The sequence below is a fragment of the Sabethes cyaneus genome, chromosome 3, assembly GCF_943734655.1.
Source record: "Sabethes cyaneus chromosome 3, idSabCyanKW18_F2, whole genome shotgun sequence".
Classification (NCBI taxonomy): Eukaryota; Metazoa; Arthropoda; class Insecta; order Diptera; family Culicidae; genus Sabethes; species Sabethes cyaneus.
The window spans coordinates 187,984,143-188,011,052 of NC_071355.1; the positions used below are offsets into that span (position 1 = coordinate 187,984,143).

At 39.1% G+C, this 26,910-nt stretch overlaps 2 protein-coding genes across 2 annotated transcripts in view; one reads left to right on the forward strand and one right to left on the reverse strand.

The window, feature by feature from the left end:
* Window positions 1–23,198, forward strand: part of LOC128739170 (protein madd-4) — a 92,055-nt gene extending 68,857 nt beyond the window's left edge. Inside the window, exons 13-16 of the mRNA XM_053834599.1 lie at window positions 13,814–14,119; window positions 22,478–22,807; window positions 22,873–23,023; window positions 23,083–23,198. Coding sequence (XP_053690574.1) covers window positions 13,814–14,119; window positions 22,478–22,807; window positions 22,873–23,023; window positions 23,083–23,198 — 903 coding nt within the window. The remainder of the gene's footprint in view (window positions 1–13,813; window positions 14,120–22,477; window positions 22,808–22,872; window positions 23,024–23,082) is intronic.
* LOC128739172 (beta-lactamase-like protein 2 homolog) lies at window positions 20,201–21,682 on the reverse strand. The gene is made up of 4 exons (XM_053834600.1): window positions 21,252–21,682; window positions 21,025–21,191; window positions 20,652–20,962; window positions 20,201–20,581 (listed from the first exon to the last, which is right to left on the reverse strand). Exons 1-4 carry the CDS (start codon window positions 21,368–21,370, stop codon window positions 20,324–20,326), a joined length of 855 nt encoding a protein of 284 aa, XP_053690575.1. The 5' UTR covers window positions 21,371–21,682; the 3' UTR covers window positions 20,201–20,323.
* Window positions 23,199–26,910: the final 3,712 nt, after the last annotated feature.

Sequence of the window (26,910 nt, forward strand, 5' to 3'; positions counted from 1 at the left end):
CTTTCCTCTTTCCTCTTTCCTCTTTCCTCTTTCCTCTTTCCTCTTTCCTCTTTCCTCTTTCCTCTTTCCTCTTTCCTCTTTCCTCTTTCCTCTTTCCTCTTTCCTCTTTCCTCTTTCCTCTTTCCTCTTTCCTCTTTCCTCTTTCCTCTTTCCTCTTTCCTCTTTCCTCTTTCCTCTTTCCTCTTTCCTCTTTCCTCTTTCCTCTTTCCTCTTTCCTCTTTCCTCTTTCCTTTTTCCTCTCCTTGTATTCTTTAATTTTTCTCATTTTAGGTTCACGCACATTCTTTAGGATGTGATATTATTTGTATTTGCTATTTGTATCTGCATTCATTTGTTTTTTCTTTTCATTCCTTATCTTTCATATTTCCTTGATCTACATTTTAGCACTTCTTTAAGTTTCCATTTCATTCACTTTTCATTCTTGTTTTTTATGCTCGGAATTTTTAATCAATTTATTTATTACTCTATCGTTCTTTCGTTTTTTCTTCATTTCGAATTTTAATCCCTTCGCGTTTACAGTCCTTCGGTTGTTCGTTTTTAGATTTCACCACTCCTTCATATTCCCATTCTTGGTTTTCTACATCTTTTAACTTTTTTGTCTTTCATCTATCATTATTTTTTGCGTACTACCTTTGCTTCAATATATAATTTGTTCATTCCTTCATTTTTTGAATTTTTGGATTTTTACCTCTTCTCTCATTTTTTTCCTCATTTTTTATTCATTCTCGTTCTGTTATTGTTAATGCAGTTTTTTATTTTTTCGTGTTATCGGTATTTCATATTTTCACATTTTGTCTTTTCTTTTCATTCATATCTTCTTCACTTATCCTTCTTTGCATCATATAAACTAACTTTACGTTATTTTCAATTTATTAGTTTTCATTCTATTATTTATCTATTGTTCTTTTTTGCCGATACTTTATTTTTGTATTTTATAATTTATCTTCCTTTAATTTATTTATTTTGTTTAGTTTTTGCCTTTATTATCTCTTTTCTACATTTGTTATTCTTGAATCCTGCGTTTTCTATAGTTTTCATATTTTATCTTTTTTTTTTCTTTTGTATTCCATTTTTCATTCTTTCATTTTACATTTTTTAGTTCCTATTTCCTTTTTTCATTTCTCTCATTCTTACATATCCTCGTTTTCTTTTTGTTTTTTGTTATATTATTTCTTTTATATTTTCAATCTATCGTCCAATCATTTGTTTCATAATTTCATGATTTCTTTATTGATTCATTTTTACCATCTCTCATCTTTTCATCCTTTCAGTTCTGAACTCTTTTATTGTTTCACTCGTTGATTTCATTACTCTTGGATTGTTACCTTCATTCTTCCTTTTTTCTATTTCTTATTCTTATATTCCTTACTCACTCCTGAATTTTTCATTTGATTTTTCGTCTTTCCTTAGTTTTCCGTACATTCTTTAATATTCAGAGTTTTTTATGAATTCATTATTCCACTTTTTCAAAATTTTATTTTTTCTCTACTTCAAAATTTTATTGTGTAAGTTTTTCGTTCTATCATTTTTAAAACTTTTGTTCATTTCGTTTTTTCTCTTTCAAAAAACGGATACTGTTATATGTTGTTCTATCATTTTTTGATAATTTCATTTTATCTTTCTGTCCATTTCTTATTCTTTCATTTTATCATTCTTTCATTTTTTCCATTCTTGCTTATCTTGTCCTTTTTCTTTCTTGTAATAATTTTATTGATTCAATTTTTCATTCTCTCATCTGTGATCACTGGCGTACTGAGGACCTGTCCCATCTTCTCTATCAAAGAATCTTCAAATAAAACAGTTATGGTGCAACCCGGAAGACCAGTACTTTTAAGTCAATAGTCCGGTATTTTTGCTATTTTTTGCTAATTTTTTTGCGTAAAAATACACCCAGTCTTAAGCAATGCTGCAAATTGGGCGAGAAGTAAACACTACCTACCCGCACGGGAGCGAGTGTGAGAAGCATAGAATCAGGTAACCGGAGTCACCCAGGTGACTTTCAGAAACGCTATTTGTGTTCTCATCTAACAAATTTAGGTGAGGTAACTATGCAAATAGAGCCCTGGTAAAAAACGTATATTCTTAGTCTTGACCGAATCAACGGTTGCAAAAATTGGAGAAAATCCCAACGTACACCTGTCGTTGAGAATCGCGGCTAACACGCTGACAGACGAACAGCGTCACGCACAGTACGTTGTAAGTCCCAAGGATTCGCATAGTGTCGTCGTCCCGTCAGTAAAATGAGTTAGATTCTCGGTCCATGAATCGAACTTTTGTCCCGCTAGACGCTTGACGGGACTTAATCAAATTACGAAAAAGCGAAATATATGTTGTAAATTCTTCTCACCGCAATTTCAAGAGAGATATCTGAGTGATTCAAAACGCTGCTACATTTTGTCAACAAGTAATATCCTCCTCTTGCTATCGTATTTGCCGTATAACGAAATATTACATCAAAACCGTTCCAAAATTACATTTGCACATAACTCAGCAACTATGCTTCGTAAACAACAAATGTTTACGATAGATTCAAAGCTGTCAAAGTAGTCACCCATCTATGCCAATGTAGTCAATTTACTTGGAATCCGCACTGATAAATCATTGAATTGCACTTTTACCCCCATCGCACTTTTGCCCCTCCTTACTGTACAGTACATTGAACAGAGTCATGCACAACAATTATTGATGGGCAAATTAGGTTTAATGATGACAGCTGGTGACAGCTGTTGAATGACTGAGTTGTCATGTCCAATGTCATTTCTTTTACTATAGTCAGATTCAATTCAAGATTCAAGAGCAATCTACAATCTAATTTCAAATCCAATTACAAGTCTCGAAAAGAACCAATAATCTTAATGTAAATTAAACGAGTGAGAGCTCATTTTCCAATGTTATTCCAACTCTCACTCGATTTTTTACCTTTGGTTTACTGGCCGTTTTTCAAATGTTGGCCAAGAAACTCATGTTCGATTTGAAATCCTATTCCAAGTTCACTATTAGGTCCAATATCTATTTCCAGCCAAATATCATGACCATTTTGCAGTACAATTTTATGTCCAACTTCAAATCTAATTAGTTCAAAATTCTGTCCGATTAGAAGTCCAATTGACGTCCAATACCGAACCCAATTTTAAATCTAATTCGAGTCCAATTTCAAGTCTATTTTTATGTCCCATTTTATATCTAACTAGCTGACCCGACAAACTTCGTATAGCCACAAATTAACCTGTGTTGTACATAAATCATGAATCTCGGATGATCTTTGTCACTATCTCGAGTTTTGCAAGCCCCCCAGTGGGCGGCGCTTCCGACGGCGGGTCACCGGCAACACTCGCGACCGGCTCGTCCTGAATGATCTAGTGTTACTATAGATAGTTTTTGTGGTCTTGTTATTGATTAATGTTTTATGGAAGAGTCTCGAATTTCTCGAGTTGGATTAGTTTTTGAGTTTCGCAAAAATTTCTGTTTTATTTGTATGAGAGTCCATATCCCCCTACCACAGGGGTGAGAGGTCTCTAACTATCATAAAATAAATTCAAGACTCAAAAATCTCCTACATGCTAAATTTGGTTCCATTTGCTTGATTAGTACTCAAATTATAAGGAAATTTGTATTTCATTTGTATGGGAGCCCACTCTCTTAAAAGGGAAAGGGGTCGTAATACACCACAGAAAAAAAATTCTGCCATCTTAAACTCTCACATGCCAAATTTGGTTCCATTTGCTTGATTAGTTCTAAAGTTATGAGTAAATTTGTATTTCGTTTGAATGCGAGCCCCCCCCCCCTCCTAAAAAGGTAAGAAGTCCTAATTCATAATGGGAAAAATGGTTGCCTCCAAAAACACCCACATGCCAAATATGGTTCCATTTGCTTGATTAGTTCTCGAATTATGAAGAAATTTGTATTTCATTTGTGTAGAAGCCCCCCCTCTTGAAGTGTGGAAGGATCCTAATTCACCGTAGAAAATATTTTTGCCTCCAAAAACCTCCACATGCCGAATTTGGTTCTATTTGCTTGATTAGTTCTCGAGTTATGGGGAAATTTGTATTTCATTTGTATTGGAGCCCCCCCTCCTAATGTGGGAAGAGGTCCTAATTCATCACAGAAAAAATTCTTGCCTCCAAAAACACCTACACGCCAAATTTGGTTCCATTTGCTGGATTAGTTCTCGAGTTATGAGGAAATTTGTATTTCGTTTGTATAGGACCCCCCTCCTAAAGTGAGGAGGGGTCCCAATTCATCATTGAAAAAAAAATTGTCTCCAAAAACACACATATGCCAAATTTGGTTCAATTCGCTTGATTAGTTCTCGAGTTATGAGGAAATTTGTATTTCATTTGTACAGGAGCCCCTCCTCTTAAAGTGGGGAGGGGTCCTAATTCACCATAGAAAATTTTCTTGCTCTCGAAAACCTTCACATGCCAAATTTGGTTGCATTTGCTTGATTAGTTCTCGAGTTATGAGGAAATTTGTATGGAAGCCCCCCTCTTAAAGGGGAGAGGAGTTATAATTCCTCTTATAAAGAGGGGAGGGGTCTCAATTCACCATAGAATAAATTCTTGTCACCAAAAAAAAAACACCCACATGCCAAATGTTGTTCTATTTGCTTGATTAGTTCTCGAGTTAGGAGGAAATTTGTATTTCATTTGTACAGGAGCCCCCCTCTTAGAGTGGGGAGGGGTCCTAATTCACCGTAGAAAATTTTCCTGCCCTCGAAAACCTTCACATGCCAAATTTGGTTCCATTTGCTTGATTAGTTCTCGAGTTATGAGGAAATTTGTATGGAAGCCCCCCCTCTTAAAGGGGAGAGGAGTTACAATTCCCCTTATAAAGAGGGAGGGGTCTCAATTTACCATAGAATAAATTCTTGTCACCGAAAACACCCACATGCCAAATTTGGTTCTATTTGCTTGATTAGTTCTCGAGTTATGAGGAAATTTGTATTTCATTTGTATAGGAGCCCCCCCCTCCTAAAGTGGGGAGAGGTTCTTATTCATCATAGAAAAAATTCTTGCCTCCAAAAACACCTACATGCCAAATTTGGTTCCATTTGCTGGATTAGCTCTCGAGTTATAAGGAAATTTGTATTTCGTTTGTATAGGAGCCCCCCCCCCCCCCACTTAAAGTGGGGAGGGGTCCCAATTCATCATAGAAAAAAATTTTGTCTCCAAAAACACACACATGCCAAATTTGGTTCCATTTGCTTGATTAGTTCTCGAGTTATGAGGAAATTTGTATGGAAACCCCCCCTCTTAAAGGGGCGAGGAGTTATAATTCCCCTTATAAAGAGGGGAGGGGTCTCAAATTACCCTAGAATAAATTCTTGTCACCGAAAACACCCACATGCCGAATTTGGTTCTATTTACTTGATTAGTTCTCGAGTTATGCAGAAATTTGTGTTTCATTTGTATGGGAGCCCCCCCTCTTAGTGGGGGGAGGGGTCTCTAACCATCACTAAAACCTTTCCTGGCCCCAAAAACCTCTACATGCAAATTTTCACGCCGATTGGTTCAGTAGTTTTTGATTCTATAAGGAACACAGGACAGACAGACAGACAGACAGACAGACAGACAGACAGACAGAAATCCTTCTTTATAGGTATAGATTCAAAATTCATCCTAAAGTTCAATTTTAGGTCCAATTTAAAAATAATTTGGAAACAAACTTCAAGTCCGAATACATTTTCAAAGTCAAACTCAAGTTCTACTCTAATACCAAGTATAATTTTAAGCCTACTTTCAAATCCACTGGTGGGCTCAAATTACGATACGGGTCCCACGTCCCCTATAAACCTGCTCTTACTCGGAAGACTGCCGGAATTTTCATCTTAATCGGCCGGTACAAGTAAATCAAGTGTGCTTTAGAAAGTGCACCATCCGCTGTTTATTTCAGAGCACGCCAGTGTTTTTGGTTCTTCTATTCGATTCGTTCTTCTATAATTTAATTGCTTCATTCCTTAATTTCATCTCTTTTTTTACTCTCTCATTTTTTATTGTCTCTTTCATTCATTCTTTTCTTTTCTATCGTGCACTGTTTTTGATTGTTTGGATTTTTATTCATCCATTATTTTTATTCTTAAAATTTTTACGTTTTTCATTTATTGATTCACTCATTTCTTTTTTGAAAAGGGAGGAATGTCTGCTGCGAACAATGATTGATTGAGTGAACTGGAAAATTTCGATATAGGTCAAAAGTATATCGGGTTGTCCAATGCCAGGTGGGGTTCGCACCCACGATCTTTGGTGCTCATCTGTTTCACAAACTAAACTATCGGCACCCGTTATAGCAGGTAGTCTAATGCCTATAATTTTGTTACTATTCTCTCGATTCTATCATCATGCATTCCGCAAGAATAATAACAAAATTAGGTATTAGGCTACTTGTTATAACCGGTATCGGCATATTAGTTAGCAGAACAATCGAGTACGAATCGAACGATCAAAAATAACGGGCAGTTTTTTTGTATGCCAGAAGAACACTGGGTTCAAAAATGTCACTGCGACAGTCACCAAAATTGTCTTTTGTAGCTGACCCCGGTTGCTGTAGACAGTTTACGGATTGCTCATACCCGTTGATGGAGTTAAGCTGGGTTGTAAGACTGTGCCCCAATTAGGTATTACGTGGTTAATAAAACCAACTACCTTCTTGGGATGAAATTTCCACACTGAGTATGGAGGTACTAGGTAGCTTCCGAAGAAGCTGAACCTAGAAGACGCAAGAGCTCCACAGGAGCAGAGCAAATGCGCTGAACTTTCTAGTTCTAAATTGCGAAAGCGGCAAATGTCGGTTAAAACCTTGCCAATTCTCTTTAAATAGTAAAGAGTGGGACAATGTACGGTGAGCCCCAAGTAACAATTCCCAGTTTTATTACGTTCGTATAGTGGCTTTTATGACCAATTTCATAAAACCGCTAATAAAACTATGAGCTCCACCAGAACTTTCTGATAACCGCTATAAAACTGCTTTCTGACCAAGTGGCCCACTCCTCAGAATGTTTTCATAACCGCTATAAGAATCAGGTTATAAGCACAAGTAGTCGTATCACGCTCTGCTGAAAGCAGCAATAAAACCGGTTAAGCTTCCGCTGCTTGACAGCCATCGCCATATTTAAAAAAGCTTTCCGCTTTTCTGGCAAAAGCTAAATAAGTTGTCAACTTGAAAATATATCTGTGATCAGAAAAGTTTAAATTTTACTGACAGATCATTCTGAACGATTTGGTTTATAACGACCAGAATAAAATATCCCATACAATATTTATTAAATTTAAAGCATTTTCTTTGATTTGCTGCATATGCGATTTAATTCCATCGTGCATATTGGTATGATAGGTCGATATAATCAACGCGCCACTGAAATTTTGCAATTTTCGAAAACTGGTTGTTTCAACAAATTGAAAATATTCAGTAGTCAATCTCAATTTCTAGCTAAATCATTTTAGTTGCTTCCTCTGACAGGAAAACCGATTGATAATAACTTTCTTTCTCCAAAACACTTTGCTTAGATGAACTGTTGTTTGCGAGCTAAAACAAAATACTACAATATGGCAATATGGCTTCGCATAAAAAACAATTTGGTGTTAAACTTTGGTATCCTTCATAATAGCAGCAAAAAAACTGTTTGGTCAGGGTGTTACCGTTTCAATAGCTCTATAAAACTAACAGATTTATTGCGGTTTGACAAGTAACCACGATAAGATCAATTTTGATTGGTGCGCCATTTTGTATTGCCACGCCACACTTATGGTAAGTTTATAAGAGACGTGTTGCAGCCAACAAGTTTTAACGTGGTAATATAAGCAAACACAATAAATTTGCTTTATTAGCAGTTTTATTATGGTTTTCTAGCTAGCTATAAGTGTACTTGGACTCGTATCCTCTTGGTATTGCCCAATACCACAATAAACCCAGAGGTAATGATTAATACCGCAATAAAACGTTTATAAAATTCAAGTAAAACCAAGTGGCTTTAAAATTGTTACTTGGGAGGAGTCCCGTGATTGTGCGTAGTTCCCTACGCCTTTAGGGAGGTAGTTTGTTAACTACTGCAGGGTCTGGGTAGATAAACTGTTTAGCTTGTCTACAGCCCTGCGGTTTATACCATCTGGATGCTGTTTCTAGCTTTCCCCAGGTCAGTAATTCGCTTTTGACAGCGGATATGGAGGTGTCCAGAAACGGTTCGGGGCCAGTGAACTGATGAGCGGATCCTTGTCTCGCTAGGCTATCGGCAAGCTCATTGCCCTCGATTCCGCAGTGTCCAGGCACCCAGAACAATGAAACTTAATTCTGGCGGGAGAGCTCCCTCAAGGTTGTGCTGCACTTCCAAACTAATTTGGATGCACATTGGGTGGACTTGAGAGCCAGTAGTGCAGCCTGGCTGTCCGTGAAGATTCCGATTTTAGCATACCTATACTTTCATTTTAGACATATCATGGCGCAGATGTATATCGCATATACTTCCGCTTGGAACACGGTGGGCCATTTGCCCAGTGGAAGAGCTTCCTTTATTCCGGGTCCGTAGACTCCAGAACCTGTGTAAGTTCCAATTTTTGATCCTTCTGTAAAGAAGTAGATGGTAGAACAGGCCCTCCATTGCTCCATACAGCGCGATCAGTAACAATTACACTGTACGGAACATCCATGTTAGGCCGTGCCTCCATCCAGTCAGAGATTGTCGTTACTACGGGTGATAGTTTGAACTTCCTTAGTACGCGAAGGTGACCAATTTGATCCCCCTCAAGTATGTTACGATACCTCTGCAGCCTTAGTGCACCGAGTTCGGCTTCCTTCTTCACATGAAGATGTAAAGGTAGCAAGCATAACATTGTCTCCGTCGCTGCAGTTGGTGTAGTGCGCATGGCGCTGGTCACTGACAAACATGCCAGGCGTTGAACTTTGTTTAGCTTGGCCTGCGATGTCACCTCGTTTACCTTTGGCCACCATACAAGAGCGGCATAAGTTAGCCTAGGCCGTGCAATAGTAGTATATGACCAAAGGGCTAGTTGAGGTTTTAGTCCCCAGGTTTTGCCAAACAGTGAACTGCATGCCCAGATGGCTGTTGTTGCTTTCTTGACAGCATAGTCTAGGTGAGCGGTCCAGTTCAGTTTATGATCCAGAAGAATACCCAGATGTTTAACTTCATTGCTGAAGCTTAATCTGATTCCATACGGTGTAGGGGGAGTAAGAGTATAGCTCCTCCGTCTAGTAAATGGTATCACGACTGTTTTGGATGGATTTATATTAAGCCCCTCTCGTAGGCGATAGTGGAGTTTAGAGCTCCTTGCATACGACTGGACAGCACTGCGTCAAATTTACCTCTGACAATGAGTACCACGTCGTCGGCGTACGCAATGGCCTCATAGTCTTCTGTGATAGCTTATACAAGAGTGCGTCGACCACCAGTGACCAAAGCAAGGGGGAGAGAACTTTTCCTTGAGGACATCCTTTGATCGCTGAGGTTATGATCGACGTATCTCTCAACGAGGCTATGATTTCCCTGTTTGACAGCATTGCTTCAATCCAGCTCATTGTCGGCTGATCAGTTCCTTTAATAAGGAGAGCCGTGTTAATTGAGGCGAATGACGTGTTATCGAAGGCACCTTGAATGTCGAGAAAAGCACAAAGTGCCGTCTCTTGGTGGTTAACGAGCATTTACTGTATGATTGACAATTTTGACGTAAGACTACGTCTTTGTTTACTATGTTTACTATACTGGGACTGGGTAACACTTTGTAAAAACGAAAATAAAAGTGTAACGTTTGAATGAAAGATTTCAAATGGTAATAATTACCAAACTACTGAATGGAACTGAACAATTTATGTATCGCTGGATAGATAAAATGACCGTCAATTTTATGGAGGGTGTAAGAGAGCAACTTTATTGAGGGAGTAAGAGGGGGACTCCTATACAAATGAAACACAAATTTCCTCAAAACTCGAGAACTAATCAAGCAAATGGAACCAGATTTGGCATGTGGGGGTTCTAGAACGCATGATTTTTTCTATGGTGAATTGAGACTCCTCCCTTCTTCAGGAGGGGGGCCTCCCATGCAAATGAAATACAAATTTTCTCATAATTCGAGGACTAATCAAGCAAAAGGTACCAATTTTGGCATGGGGGGGTTTTTGGAGGTAAGAATTTTTTCTATGGTGTACTGAGACCTCTCCCCTTTCTAAGAGGGGGGGCTCCTATACGAATAAAACACAAATTTCCTCATAACTCGAGAACTAATCAAGCAAATGAAACCAAATTTGGCATGTGAAGGTTTTTGGAGGCATAAATTTATTTTATGATGGTTTGAGACCCCTCACACCTGTGTTAGGAGGATAAGGACTTTCATAGCAATAAAACAAAAATTTTTGCGACTGTGCCATATTTTTTGCAATGTGACAAGCGGTAAGCTGTGAAAGTAAACCAGTAAAACCTTCTCGGAGCAAGAGACAGTGAATCGATGCCGCTAACTAACGTGCCTGTTGCCTTTCATGTCAAAAAATAAGGACATGCGAATGGCACGTCATATTTGCGATGAACGTACTTTGGCTTTAATGTTATTTGTAACCAATGGCCCTTTTAAAGGCTACAAACGAGTAAAAGTAAGATTATTGAAACGTGTCAAGCTACGCATAAACATAATACAAAATACAAAAATATGTGGGCTGATCATTTATTACGATTTCAACCTTTATGATTCACACAAGTGATTTTTAAAAGAAATCTCTGTGTCTCAATGGCTGCAGGCGTTGTACCCCCGACCAGATATTTTCAAAGCCACTATTGCATTCAATGAAAAATTGAATCTGAATATTTCCCTCTTTTCTTTTAACATTCATTTAAACAATGGCATTCAAAGATTCTTATAAACATAGATAGGCCAGAAATGCAGTTTATATTAGTCTTTGATCTAATGATCTGATATAGTCCTACGTCACTATTTCTAGTTTTTTCTTTAATTTCTTCTTCAATTTATATTACTTAATATTACTGTAATATGTTCATTATCGGATTACCTATTTTCTCTTTATGACCATTGTTTACCATATTTATAAAAAATCAATACGCAATGACAAGTTCAGACATGTACTCATACCGGCTTCGTAGCTTTGATCAATCGCGAAATATTATTACAGGTAGGAATCGTATGGCGACAAACAACCATTTTTTAGAAATGAAAATCAAATATGAATCAAAAAACGGCATTTTTCAAAAGGAAAACCTCTAAGCTATGTAAACTGGTGAAAAAATATGTATTTGCCCCACTAAAATTGCAACAAAACTCAACCAATAAAAGTATACTTCCGCAACAATCCACAATTCATTACAGGATAATTATATCCACGTACCCAAATGTTGTCACGTGCCTAATTAAATGGTGGAATGCCTCACTGGGACTAGCAATTTTACTCATTTAGTATGCTATAATTGATTCGTTTTCTAGAGTAATTCACTTGTCGGAATTGTCGATCAAACTTCTTTCATATACACCGCCAGTAATTTATTCGGAAATTGCAAAAAAATGTTCAACGGGACACGTGCTAAAACTGTAGCCTAGAACTCTACTGCTTCTAAGTTAGTACATATGTTCAGTGAAAAACATTTTAAACACATTTTTTCATGAATTTTCCTGATGAACTATACTCGAAAGTGTGTCATTAGTTATGAATGTCGATTCACATCAAACTCACACTACAGTTACTGCGATAGCAAATGCTAGATTCCGGCTAATACTAATTAGTTGCGGTGCATAAAATATGCTGCACAGCATGAAGCGTTAAATTAGTTCTGAAATAATAATGCTCGGTGCATGACAACGTAACCGGGGGCGCAGTTCCGTTTCGATCGAATTGAAATTTTATTGTTATTTTTTTTTGCCGCTCACGTATAGTTATTGCAATCCAATAAATTCGCGCTATGCTACGTCGCGTTGGGGACACCATTTTGATTGCAATTCTAAACGCATTTCAAGCTGTGGCCAATCTATGTCAGCAAACCTATCCACACTGAAATGTGTGTGTAGTTTTGCTTACAAACTAGCAAAAACTAGGTATATTATCGGGTGCTAGAATTCATCACATTCCGCACAGAAAGTGCAAGCTTGGAGAGGCTTCGACATTCTAGTTTGTTTGATAGTCTATCCATTAGTTTGATAAAGTTGAGCGAAACGTACCTACCCCATAAAGTCAGGCAAATAGTTTTTTCTCTTGTTTTGGTATTTTTTTTCCTCGTTTTGCATCCGCAAAAGTTCCAATTAAAAACCTAACCAATAACATGACCATTGCGGTTGCTCTTTTTCACCACCGACCAACCGGTCAGTTGTATGTCGCATTGCCGTACTGGACGAATGCATTTTTTGCTCCCTTTGCATCGCTCCATTTGGTATAGGCATGTGGTTCGTCGTTCGTGTTCCGTGTGCTGCGAGTGCTTTTTTGAGTCCCATATTGCCAAGTTCTTGCCATTTTCCCTTATTTCTCGTTCAGTAATGGAGCAAATGTTGATCTAGTGGAGACGCACGGTCATTCAAAACAATATGATGGAGGTCATGTTGTTATTACTTTGTAATGCCACTAAAAATGATAAAATATCCTAAATTCATGTCTAGTTAATGCAATCGTATTGGGTTTTGGATATTACTCTCAATGGAGTAAATAAATGGTCTTAATAAATAAAATTGCTCTCGCGTTGCTTGCAGTTTCAGTTGGCCAATCGTTCTTGCTTGATTTTTAACCTAAGTTCATTTCGTGCTGAATGTTAGAAATCGGACCTGCATAAAACACAAACACGATATTATACCTCGAATTTTTTACCCTATCTTTTTATTACATCACCACCCCCACCGAATTATACACACATGGACACAAATAGGTAATTTCTTTTAATTAAGTTTACCTTTATTTTCATCAAGAACCATCTACATCTGTACTGTAAATATCGCTGTGTCTTCGTGATACGAACTCACAATCCATCACGCCGCAATTTCGCCGAAACAAACAAGTTAATTGTTCGCAACGAGTTTGCAACCGACTCTCGGAATAGGAAAAATCGAAAAAAAAACGTTTTCCAATCACCAACCTTATCGGTCATACAACCGGATTTCACTCTCGATGCACACACTGTCCCATGAATATGCGTCGTATCTGTGCCGCATTGTAATTTCGGAGCTAAACCAATCACCAATGCGTTCGGTGGGGCTGAAAAACAAAAATAATAAAAATAATAATTGGCTGTTGCAATTGATCCGCCTCACAAAGCAATAAACATTTCGAAAATGCATCCCACCGCCGCCGTGTTGATTGAGTATTTTGATGAGGTCGTTCTATCGTCAAAATAATAAATATTCATTCAATTTCATGGTGGTTGGTTCATACAGTAATGGCATTACGTTGATTGGTTGTGCGAAAAAAAAACACCAAACGTCATTTCGCGCCTTCCGTTAGTTAGGAGGACTCTGGATTTTGAACGCTTTACGTACTGACTTGATCTCACCGTATATAGATCTGCACCCGTAACTAGTAATCGTAACAATTTCAAGCCACCCTCACTTGCGAAAATATTGAATCACGTGCACCAACCAGCACATCAACCACCATGCACTACCACCCTGCATAGTTGCATTTTTTGTGTGTAAATTTTGCTGTTTTCCATTTTCTCACATTGCCATCTCCACGTAACCATCTAGTGCTGTCGTTCGATCAATTCGAGTTCAAGGGTTTTTCCAATTTACCAACAGCTTTCGCCAATTTCATAACGACCTTAATTAATGGCATCAAACTGATATCTGCTTCCCGTTCGTCTCTATTTTTTTCCTCTGCGGACCGACAGCTTCTTCTATGGCCATTTCAGACATTCACCAACTCGAAAGGCCACCAGCTACTGATGGAACAGGAGTACAGCCATTTTGATTCGGATCGAGCGGAGAAGGACGAACCGGCTAAGCCGTTCAACGTGTACGAACTGCTGAAGGCTCGGGATAGGTACGGGCTAGGACTGACGGCTGAGCGGAACGACTCCACCGACGCAGGCGGAGGGGACCTGGCACCGCTGGTGGAAAGCATCGAGTTCGAGTGGATGACAACGCCCTGGTCCGAATGCTCACAAACGTGCGGATCCAACGGCAGTGGCTATCGGGTAAGTGGATTGATGTTCTAATTCTAGTACTTACGGTCAAATACTCCTCCTGCAAGTAATTGGAATGGGTTTAAGAGGTACAGGTTGTTATTGTTAGAGGAAAATAAAATATTTCTTACACTGACTTTTCTATGTCTGGAAATTTTTTTCATATTTATTTTATCAAAAATTATTCATTCAGGTTTTGTCTTTAGTTTACTATCTTTTCCTTAGAACGGCCATTTTCAAACAGATTTCATTGGAGCTTCAAGATATTTAGTTGGAGACTTTTTCACCATCATTGATGGCAATTCTACAAAACACTTTTCACAGCCTTCCCGGAGAGTATTTTTCACACGACCTTATCAATAAAAACATCCTTCATGAGTAATTTCTTGATACTTGATACCCATCCCAAGCAACAATGTGAATTTTACTGCACTCTCTTTGCGGTTTTCGTGACCAGTTTTGGTCATTAAAACCTATATTGTTACTTGGGATTTTATCTGATTCGTGAGATTATCATCATGATTTTCTATCAATAATTATTATTCGTTGGACTCGGTCCCGTAGATGGGTAACGGCTTACACGAAACCGGTCGGCACGAAGGTAATTTTATACTTATTGTATTGTAAGAACAAAAAGTAAAATTTCCAAAGTTACTTAAGACTCATACCAGTTCTTACGTTCGCACGACTCCGTAATTGAAATTATTATTCAATATTTCATCTGTTTATAAGCTCTGATATCCCTTTCTTACAATTTCATTGTATAACACTAAGTAAAAAGTTTCGGAATGGGAGGAGATATTTAGCAAATTAAGCTACTCCCTTTGATCCCCCTAAATGCTATTATGAAAGCTTTTGTTATGACACTAGAAATCAAAAATTAGATCAATGGAAGCTAAATCTACTATCTAAAGTCGCATTAGTCGTATGCGTATCTGAACATGTTCGAATTAATTGACTTGGGTCCTAAGAAATAGCCTGATGAACATATTTTGATTTGAAACAAACATTATTTTTGCAGGCAAGTTGTCCGGCATTCTTGTAACATGCTCTGTTCAACCTTCGCCTCCATACTCCGTTCTCCTGTACGTCGCCGAGGATCGCTGTTTAGTACTCATTTTTCGAAAACCCTGAGCACTCGCAGGTCCTCCTCGAGCATCCAAATATCACGGTTGGTATCATTGTCTGCCATTACCCTTCTTCTTCTGCAGCATAGAGCCGGGGTGGCTCCCCAAGTAACAATGTGGGTTTTATTACACTCTTATGATGACATTTAAGACCAAAATTGGGTCGTGCTGTTTCAATCACTCGTCTGTACTCAACTCGGTCTTGGGCCACTCGTCGCCAATTTCTTAGTCGCCTCAGAAGTCGCAAATTGCTTTCGACCTGGTCGAGCCATCGTGCACGTTGGGCCCCCCTGTTCCTGGTGCCGGTGGGGTTGTTGAAGAAGACTATTTTCGTCGCACTGTCGTCCGGCATCCTTACGACGTGTCCGGCCCACCATAGCCTGCTAACTTTCGCTAAATGTACGATGGGAGTCTCCCCAAACAGTGCCTGTAGCTCCTGATGCATTCGCCTCCGCCACTCTCCGCTTTCTGTTTGTACTCCGCCAAATATCGTCCGCACCACTTTCCGCTCGAACACGTCTAACGGTCTAATATGAGTTTTGTACATTGTTTGCTTCGTGCGGCGGCGTACGCTTCCTGATCGTAGCGTTTTACGAAGGGCAAAGTAGGCCCGATTTCCCGCTTGGATGCGCCGCTGGATCTCCTTACTAGTGTTGTTGTCCGCGGTCACCAGCGATCCGAAATACACGAACTGCTCTACCACTTCTAGTTCGTCGCCGTCAACAGTTACCGTGAGTGGGAGGCGCGCGTTTGTTTCCTTTGAGCCTCTTCCTTTTATGTATTTGGTCTTCGACGCATTTATTTTTAGCCCAATTCTCCTAGAGTCCGCTTTCAGTCTGGCGTAGATTGCCTCCGCCGTCGCAAAGTTCCTGGTTATGATATCGAAGTCATCTGTAAAGCCTAGAAGTTGGCTACCCTTGGTAAAAATCGTGCCTCTCGTTTCGATGCCCGCTCGTCGGATCACCCGCTCAAGAGCAATGTTGAACAGCATGCAGGATAAACTGTCACCTTGTCTCAACCCTCGCCGCGTCTCGAAGGGACTCGAGAGTGTCCCAGAGATGCGTACGAAACACATCACTCGATCCAATGTAGCTCTGATCAGTCGCGTCAGTTTGTCCGGAAAACCGTGTTCGTGTATTATCTGCCATAGCTTGTCTCGATCGACTGTATCGTATGCTGCTTTGAAATCAATAAAGATGTGATGCGTGGGCACGTTGTACTCCTGACATTTCTGCAAGATCTGCCGGAAAGTAAAAATTTGGTCCGTAGTTGCGCGAGCCCTTATGAAACCCGCCTGGTAATTCCCTACGAAACCTTGTGCTATCGGTGACAGCCGGCGTAACAGGATCTGGGAGAATACCTTGTAGGCGGCTTTTACCAGCGTAATACCACGATAGTTGCAGCAGTCTAGCCGATCACCCTTTTTGTAGATGGGACAAACCACTCCTTCCATCCATTCCTCCGGTAGATTTTCCTCCTCCCAAATCCTCAAAATAACCCAGTAGAGCCATGGTTAGCGTTTCTCCACCATTTTTATAAAGCTCTGCCGGTAGGCGGTCCTTCCCAGCGGCTTTATTGGTCTTCAGCAGCCCGATTTCTCGTTTGATTTCTTGAAGATGAGGTGCTAGGACATTACTATCTTCTATGGGCGCTCCTAGGTTATTTTCCGTTCCGCCTCCTTCTGCGACTTCGCCATTGAGGTGTTCATCGAAGAACTGCTTCCATCTGTCGACCACCTCGCGCTCGTTTGTAATTAGATTCCCTCCTTCGTCCCTACCCTACACATGTCAGGTTTCGGTGTGTAGCCCTTCCGAGTTTGGTTCACCTTCTCATAAAACTTGCGCGTGTCATTAGCTCGGAATAGTTGCTCTAATTCTTCACGATATCTGTCCTCCTTTTGGCGCTTTTTCCTCCTTAGGATCGTGGTCAACTGGTTCCTAGCTCGTCGGTATTTGGCCAGGTTCTCTCTAGTGACAATACTTAGATAATTTTTCCAAGCAATTTTTTCCCCTCCACCGCTTGTTGGCATTCCCCATCAAACCAATCATTTTGTGTACTCCGAGGCTCAATATTTAGTGCCCCAACCGTCTTCGAGGTTTGAAGCACCTAACTCCTCGGAAGAAGGCAGTGCCTCATTCAGTACTCGCGCGTAGTTCTCGGCAGCTTGTGGGTTATCTAGCTGCCTGATGTTCAGCCGAGGAGGGCGGCTTTGACGTGTCCGGTATACGGTGGACAGCTTTGAGCGCACATGAGAACGTGGTCAATTTGGTCCATTGTACGTTGGTCAGGTGATCTCCAGGTGGCTTTGTGGATATCCTTGCGCGGGAAAAAGGTGCTTCGGATCACCAGGCCTCGAGAAGCTGCGAAGTTTATACATCGTTGGCCGTTATCGTTTGTGTCGGTGTGCAGGCTATGGGGTCCTACCACCGGTCTAAAAATTTCTTCCCTACCGACCTGGGCGTTCATATCCCCGATGACGATCTTGATGTCCCGTGACGAGCAACTGTCGTACGTTGCCTCCAGCCTCGCGTAGAACGCTTCTTTCTCATCGTCGGGTCTACCTTCGTGCGGGCAGTGCACGTTAATGATGCTATAATTGAAGAAACGGCCCTTTATCCTCAATACACACATTCTCTCGTTGATCGCCTTCCAATCTATCACGCGATCCTGCATTCCACCCAGCACTACAAAGCCCGTTCCCAGTTCGTTGGTAGCGCCACCGCTCTGGTAAAACTGGGCCTTTCCGCCACGGATCTTCCATACCTTCTCTCCTTTGCGACAGACTTCCTGCAGAGCTACGATGCCGAGTTTGCGGGGTTCCAGCTGTTCAATCAGCATCCGCTCGCAACCTGCGAAATTTAGCGATCTGCAGTTCCAAGTCCCGAGTCTCCATTCGTCGTCCTTATTCCGTCGCCTAGGTCGATGCCGAATATTCCGCTCCGAATATGCTTGCATGTTGTTAGTTAAAGTTTATTTAGGTCTGTAGCCGTACTGGGGCAACACTACCGAGTCTCGCGATGGGGCTGCCATCTTATAGGGCCGAGACTCACTATACCTCCTTCCCGGTTAGTATACAACCTCAGTTTCCACCGGGGTCGGTTACCCGATCTCCGATAAGGTTGCTCGTATTCCGGCTGGTACCACGAGGAGGTCGGGATCGGAGTTGCTGGATAAGAGGCTAACGACCACTATGGGGTCTATATTCCGCATTATTCAGCCGTTTATCAACCCTATTGGACCAAATGCTGGACTAAAACCAGATATTGGACCTGGACCACATTTTTTATCGACTTTTATTTCAGATTTTGCAACAGATTTGGACTGCATTCTGGAACAAATTTTAAACAACGTTTTCATCAGATCCGGTTAGATTTTTGACGAGGTTCCGGTTTATATTTTAGGCCCAGATTCTGGATCAGATTATGTACCACATTTTTATCTGATTTGGACTAGATTTTGGATAAAATTTTGAATCACATTTTTTTATCACGTTTTGGACCTCATTTTTGATCAGATTCTGTACCTGCACCACATTCTGGAGCACTAGATTTTTGAGCTGCGTCATATTCTAGACCAGATTTTGGACTACATTTTTATCAAATTTCAACCAGATTTTGAATTATATTTTGGACCACATTTTTGATGAAATTTTGTATCAGATTCTTTACCTGTACCAGATTGTGAACCCTGCCCTGATTCTGGGCCACAATTTTTATCAGATTTTAGACCAAATTTTGAAACAAACTTGGATTCAGATTCTGGAACTGGACCAGAATGTAATTCAAATTTTGGGCCATATTTTTTATCAAAATATAAATCGCCAAACAGAATTTGGATCAGGTTTTGAACCAGATTCTGAGCCTGGACCCGATTTTAGATCTGAACTAGAATGCGGACCACATTTCCCATTAGATAAGACCAGATTTTCTAACAAATTTTGAAAAATTTTTCTTCTAGAATGTGGGCCATATTTGGAAAGACATTTTCGCTTTGATTTTAGCCATATCTTAGACCAGATTCTAGACCTGAACCAAATGTTGGACCTTCATCAGATTCTGGACCAGATTTTGGATATTTTGGACCACATTGGTAATCAGATTTTGGATCAGATGTGGGACCAGATTGAGAACCACATTCTATACCAAGACCGAATTCTAAGCCTAGACCAAATTCTGGACCACATTCTTTATCAGATTTTAGTCCAGATTTTGGATCAAGTTTTTGACCAGATTCTCGAACTGGACCATATTTTGAACTACATTTTTGATCCAAATTCTAGACCTGGTCCCAGGGCCGTAGCGTGACATTGTGACGGCCCTGGAGAAGGCCTGATTTGACGCACCCTCGTTTCTTAAATGAGTCGACAAGTCTTAGGCCGAAGTTTATTATTTTTTACAATTAGACTGTCACACATATTTTGTACAACTGCCTATATCCAGTGCTTCGCTACACTCGAGAGTGTCTTACTGAGATTTCAAGCCATTTTTGGCGGCCTCTAGAGCAAGCCCCCTTGGCGGTAGTCAGTGTGATGTACTGCATGCAACGGGGTTGCATACACCCTGGACTATATCCACATCTGTAGGGTAAGAAAGTTACGTAACATACCTCTTTACTTATGCAGCATAAGGTGCAGTATGAGTTATACCTCTTATAGGGCAATTGAAAGGTATCAAAACATATGGAATCAGAATTCAAACGGTTTATCCATTTTTCACTAGATAGGGACTCCAAACATGCTTGCCTAAAAATCACACGCGGATCAAGGTGTTTCACTAACTGTCGCTTTCGCTATGGCGGTATATTTATTCCTGTGAACAAGAGATTTGCATCCAAGTCATCATAAAGCAGCGGCGAAATTCAAATCACACGGTGAAAAAGTCCAACAAAAATAGAAGAGAAATTGCAGAAAGGAATAGTATGTCAAAATGTTATTAAAGTTTAATCAAATGTATATTGATCAGGTACTTAATCTTTATTACCACTACTAAAAACTTTCAACATTGCAATTCCTGCTAACAAATCTAGGTAGGGACCCATATTATTGTTATTCAAACTCGTATTTGAACGAAATATAGCCCCAATAGTTTCATTATAATGAAGCTGAAGGCATGAGCTTCCAGCAGTCTCCATCGGACATAATCTTTTTTTCTGTCACGAGCTTACTCAAATGATGGTTGACATTCATGGCTGCAGCTGGCCATAAGCTTTCCGGCGTATCTTTATAGATTTGTTTAACCAAGTCCAGCTCGGTAAACTTTTCATTGGGATGTTGCTTAAAGACGGCCAAAATTTGTCGTTCACGCTCGTTCCGATGGTTTATATACTGAGATATGCGTACCATTGGGTCCTGAAAGAAATGATCGAAATGCTGATGTACCTAATTTGTTTATGTAAGCTACAAGCTGGCATTAACTTACATTAATAATATTTCCATGCCCGGGATAGATAACAACAGGATTAAGAGTTTGAATCAACTTTAAACTTTTCATATAGTCATAGAGATTTTCAAAAACAGTTGTTCCTTCCCCGAGAATACAATCGCCACTAAATACAGCATTATCTTCGTGTAGCACAACTATTACATGATCTGTGGTGTGTCCCGGTGTGTGAATTACTTCCAGAGTTGCTCCTTCAATTTCAAACCGTTGGCCATTTTTCAACGGACGCACTTTTGAATCTAGCGGCTCAGTGACGTCTGACCGTGCATATTTCCATACTCTGCAAGTATCTGTAATACATAATGCAGATTTTTTATTAATTACTCAATTGTGTAATCGAATAATTGCGAACCTTTATTGTCGATAGCCTCCAGTACATCATCAACTCCTCCTTGATGGTCGTGATGCCAGTGGGTAACTATTATGTCGTTGATTGTGATTTGTTTATGTGATATCACTTGTTTTAGGTAGCTTATATAGTCCGGTACGTTTGCGTCACTTGCATCAATTAGTATTCTTCTACAAAAAAAGTAAAACATTATCGGCACATGAATTAAATATGAGCAAATTTAATAATACTTTTGACCGGTTCCCACAATATACGTATTAGTTCCTTGGAGGGTCATATGGCCCGGATTACAGCCAAGAATGCGAATTAATCGAGATGAAACATGCGTGATCTTCGGTATCGTCGCCATGAAAACTCAACTCCTACTTTCTATTAATAATCCAATACAATATAATACTTAAAATATTTCGAACACAATTTTCCGACAATGTCAACACTGCACTTAATCTTTTTGAAGCAAAACAGCTGTTAACCGCACAGACACTAGAACTCCAAGCAAAATGTTATTGATTTCTGGACTAGCTGGTAGACACCACAGAGTAAAATTGTATGTAACGTAACTAGTTCAATCCAGCTGAAGACGGCCGATAAGGTTTTTGCAGCGTCAGCGGGAGTAACGAATTTTAAGTATCTCACACTGAAATTTGGACTGATGATAAGACTTCTGTAAGGTGATGTTTGATAACAACCATAACAACACCGCGGCACCGAAACTTTTCGATATTTTCATCGATCCTTTTGACGTCGTAGCAAACACGCAGGACGCAGCCGCGCGCCGGTCTTTGCTTCGTTTGCTATAAAAAAGCTTTTCTTCAAAATAAGGATGGGCTAGCAGCTTGCACGAACTTGCACGCTTGCAAATCGAACAAAAATCTGGAAGCGAAAAACTTTTTCTGCGTTATGATCTATATAGAGCCCTATAATTATCGCAATAGAGGATTGCAACGATTTGTAGCGGAAATTTGAAATTATTTTGTTTGACGTAGCTTCTACCCAGGTAACCAATAAACATTAGTATAAGCAGTAAATCAATCGTTTATTAGCATCCCTGCCGTTTTATACTGCAGGTTGCTGTTTATCAGCCTTTTGACTGCATAACTGTTTTAAATATGCATCCACAATTCTATTTAAATTCTTCTTGTCGGTAACTAGCTGCAAATAAGCATTGTCAGCACTATAAGAGGGCTAGCAGTAAAGTAGCCACATATTTTGCCAAAATAGCATTTAAGTAGCATTTAGGGCAACTTAAATGCTTATTGGCTTGCATTTAAATTGCATTGGAAATGCTTATTGGTTACCTGGATAGGGTTTCAGTACCAGTAAGTCTATGTACTAAACCAAGGAGGACACTTCAAAACAAATCATTCTTAATTTTCAATTCATAGCAAAGCAAAATTATCTTGAACACTTTTCACTAATTACCTATCTTCTATCTTCTGGGTTCTTATCATTCCAGCTTCGATCAGCGCACTGTATGGTAAAGCTGACCAACTCCAGTCACACGGTAGACAACAGTCTTTGCGAGGACGCAGGCCTCGTGATACCGGAAACAGTGGAAAAGTGCGGCAATGTCGAGTGTCCTCGCTGGGTCACCACCGAGTGGTCCGTTTGTCTGCAGTCCAAGTGTTTCAGCTGGCACACGGCCCTACAGAAGCGGGATGTTTTCTGCAAATTCGCCAACGTCAGTCTCAGCGACAAGTGTGATGAATTGGAGAGGCCCGTTACCAAGCAGGAGTGTTACAACGAAATGTGCAAGGGTGTCTGGCGGGTGGAACCCTGGTCGGAGGTACATGGTTTAATGGTGGCTCTGTGTAAGAATGTTGATTAAATATTATCGAACTTCTTTTCCAGTGCAATTCTGCCTGCGGTGGCCAGGGAATTAAATACCGAATACTACAGTGCGTTTGGTACGGTACAAAGAAACCGGCTGGTAATGCTTGCAAGGATCAGCCCAGGCCAGCCGTCATGAAGGTTTGTAAAGGACCACCTTGTATTTCTAACCGTGAGTATAGATACGTTTCGGTTTTCATTCCTGGCTTTTACCATTAGCGTCTTTTCCAGTATCAGAGTGCAAAGACTTATCGAGGTATTGTAAAAACGTAAAATCCATGGGCCTATGTAGACTTCACCGTTACCAGCAACAATGTTGCAAAACTTGTAGGTTTAATATTTACTAATATGAGGTTTGCATGCATGCAACACAGTTGACACGAGGAACCAAATAGCAGTGCTGTTACAGGAGAGCGGAAATCAAGAGGCACTGAAACTACCTACCTTATAATGGAAATCTAAATCCTACCAAATTGACTTGTACCGAGCTCGTTGAATAGGGGATGGTTTTGATGGTCTCAAGGAAAACATACACTCCGGAAATGTGAAAATTTCAAAACAGGACAATTGTATATTATATTATGGCACTGTATTTAATTATGAGTTAAGCGAATGAAACTAGCTGCAGGCTATGCCAATGAATGAAACCGAATATATATTAGGGGAGATATGTCGTTTACTGTGCTTTAACAGAAATACATTTATTTATTAGTAATACTATGTAAGAAAAAAACTGGTGTAAATAGTAGTAAACTTACCACGAGACAGGAGAATTTAAAATTCAAGAATGCTGATATTAGAATAAACGAGAAAGTATCGTTAGAGAATAGTAAGCGAATGAAAAGTATAATTTTTGAGTTCGAACAATCAATCCGTTTTGGCTTTCTAAACTTTCATAAATCAGAAAAATGCCAAACCAAGAAAACGTTGTTGAGACAAAAAGAACAAATCTGTATTTGAAAAGTATTTTCAACTCTAAAAAGCTACGAATTGTTCCTCCGAATTGTTATAAACCACTCACTCTCATACACATAAGGTCATTTACATACATTCGAGCAGTCGCATTAGTTCTATAATTTAAATGGCTAGTAAAAAACCCTAAATATGAGTTATTTTTACTCTACTAGATATTAAACTCAAATGGCCATTGCATTTTTATTGTTCATCGCTTGCGCATTTTAAACCCCAACTTTAAACTTAACATCCACGTACACTAGTCAAAACGAAGTACACAGACACACACTTACACTCATCCCGTTCACTTTTACACACATACATTTTTTAAAATGCGTACAGCCAGATCAGCCTAAAAATAACTTACACTTTAAGCATTTTCCAATTACAATTATCACACCTTAGTCCTATTTCTATAACTATACCTGACGAATGCAAGTTGAGCGAAAAAGAAAAAAATACTGAAACAAGACAGACAAGCACAGAGGCATATAGGAAAGCGGCAGATTGTGACCGAAATAAAACATGCAATTGGTTCGTGGTTGAGTTCTTACCGAGCAATATGAATATAATAACTGAAACCAATGGCACTAAACTAAAACAACAACAGAACAACCAACAAAATCAATCAATTGTAAAACAAGACGAAAAACGATACGTCCGATTCAACTCAATTAAGAAAAAATGAAACCTACTAAGCAATTGTTTTCAATTCGTGTGAGGAAGGAAGAAAAGACACGCCAGTGTTGTTGATGTATCCTTACCAGGGTAACTGATGGAAATTTGGGAGAAGCTAAATATTTTAACATTCGAGCAGTCATGGTGTTGTACAAAAACAGCGATTTACAACTGAAAGGAAAAGTTTATTGGAAAAATTTGAGTTTAGAAAATATGTGCTCTCAAGCTGTGTTTTAACCTTAATTGTTGCAAGAACAAAAGATTTCATTTCAATAATTTATTTCGAAAGATTCAGAAGAAACGTACTTAGATTGATTTTGGAGAAGAGTTGATAGAAATGTGGGGAGTTCAAATTTCCAAACCAGCAATTAAAAACAATTGCAATTGCACATTATCGTCACTGCTAGATTGTTAAGTCCACTGAAATCAATTAGACCAAAAAGGAGACTGGCTGGAGAGTTTTTTACTTCCAGAAAATTCATTGTTAACTAGTAAACTTTAAAAAGGATTTTTTGCAATAACATTGCGCATATTACAGCAAATTTACATTACCAGTCGGGCAGCAATGCAGAAAAATGCCAAAATTTTACAACCAAACCGTTCAGCGTTGGAAACAAATTTCTCATGAACTAAGCAAATTTTAAAGCTGCATTGAAATGAATTGAATTTTCCAGAGGCAAAAATCTCACCCTAACAGCAAGAATGACATAAAGAGCAAAGATAATTTTCCTCATACACCGTCTGCAGGTTTAGAATTTCGCTACTCAAAATCATACGATTTTCCCTGGAAAAAAGTATAGTTCTGTCAAACCTAAAATTGTCGCATATTTAAATAAAAAGATAAAATCAAGTGACAAACAACATTTAGCAATTTTATACTAAAAATAAAAAGGACATGTTAGTTAGAAAATAAATTAATAAAATTGGAGAAGAGTATAAAATTCTAGCAAACCACTACAATTAAATTGAATAACGAGAAGCAAATTATATAAAATCTAGTTCAAAACAATTGTCGAACAAGGCGAGAAATATGTATAAAACTAAATAAATAAAACCAAACAAAAACAACACAGAACATTAAATCGAACTCATAGCGTAAGATATAGCAGAACCACACATCTAGGAGAGTAAGAAATTCACAACCAGCACACCCTAGCAAAGCTATGTTGTACCGTAGGTCCAAAAACTGATTCGTTCTAGCCCGTCTATTTCGCTCTCGAGCCCATTAGTTGCGACGGCAGCTGTAATAATAGTCGCCTGTTTAGAAGCTGACTGCTACGTGAATCGATAAACTGCACTCCTCCCTTTCAGTATCTAAACGGTAGTACACGGAACAAATCAGCAACGGTAAGCTTTCATCCTAGATAGCGCAGCAGCCTTTCCTATGTGGAACCCCGCCATGCTTTCAGCAGAACCTGACGATCGCTCCAGCAGCGGTCGAATTATTGCAAAAGTACGTTAAAAAATATTTACGTTGCACACGGTAGTGCACATACAATAAATGTGATATTTCATCCCATTTAAACAAATAAATACTGACAAACAGTTGCAGAGGAATAAAATCTGATGAGAAAATATAGTAATAATGTATGTTACACCTTCCATTCCTCAACAAATATACCGCCGGATTCGAAGCCCGCTAGCAGTTTCAAGGCAAACTGACTCATGGCAATGCTATGAGGATATTATTTTTTGCTGATAGGTTTATTGTTGAATGAAAAAAATTACAAAAAAAAAATTAAATACAAAAAAAAACATAACGAACACGAAGAAACATGTCTGTGAAACAACATGTTGAACATTGTCGATTAGTTGTAAAACGATCAATCAGCGGTTATTCGAGCAACCTTTGAACGAACCTCTGCAATCGACCTATTAGCTAAGAACGCGGATGGACTGCACATCCCACTATTTATGATTACTATACATTTCACTGTATTATGATTATCATTAAAAACTACAATTAAATATTGCTAATAGGAAGGTAATTAGTTAAAACAAAACTTATAAAAAATTATGAAATCGAAAGGGAAACTGAATAAAATATTTTTTATTTAAAACGACCGCAATGTTTTTCATTTAATTTTAATGCGAATTTGAATGAAATCAGTTTTGTTTAGACATTTCTTTCGTCCTTCTTTGTCGGGAGTTATGATTTTTTTTTAAATAAAACGATGTGCGAGAAAATAAGAAAATTGCATTACAGTTTTTTAAACTTTTTTTTAAAGTGTCGTCTTCGTACATTTTCCGTAAACTATCTTCGTGTTTTTTAGAAAAATCAGAGAGGTTGTGTACAAGACACGACCGCATATATAGGTGACGCAGGACTACGTAAGTCTCTTTGTAGTGATAGTAGCATGTATTCATGCTTGTAATCATTCGATTCTTCATGTATACATGCTATATGCAACATATATACATGCTACA

What these genes read in the sequence shown, in the direction of transcription:
- LOC128739172 (XM_053834600.1), bottom strand. Translation starts at nt 21,370, where the DNA reads ATGGCGACGATACCGAAGATCACGCATGTTTCATCTCGATTAATTCGC. An exon ending in ATTGTGGGAACCGGTCAAAA is followed by an intron (nt 21,192 to 21,251) that starts GTATTATTAAAT and finishes CTTTTTTTGTAG; the next exon opens with AAGAATACTAATTGATGCAA. An exon ending in GGAGGCTATCGACAATAAAG is followed by an intron (nt 20,963 to 21,024) that starts GTTCGCAATTAT and finishes TATGTATTACAG; the next exon opens with ATACTTGCAGAGTATGGAAA.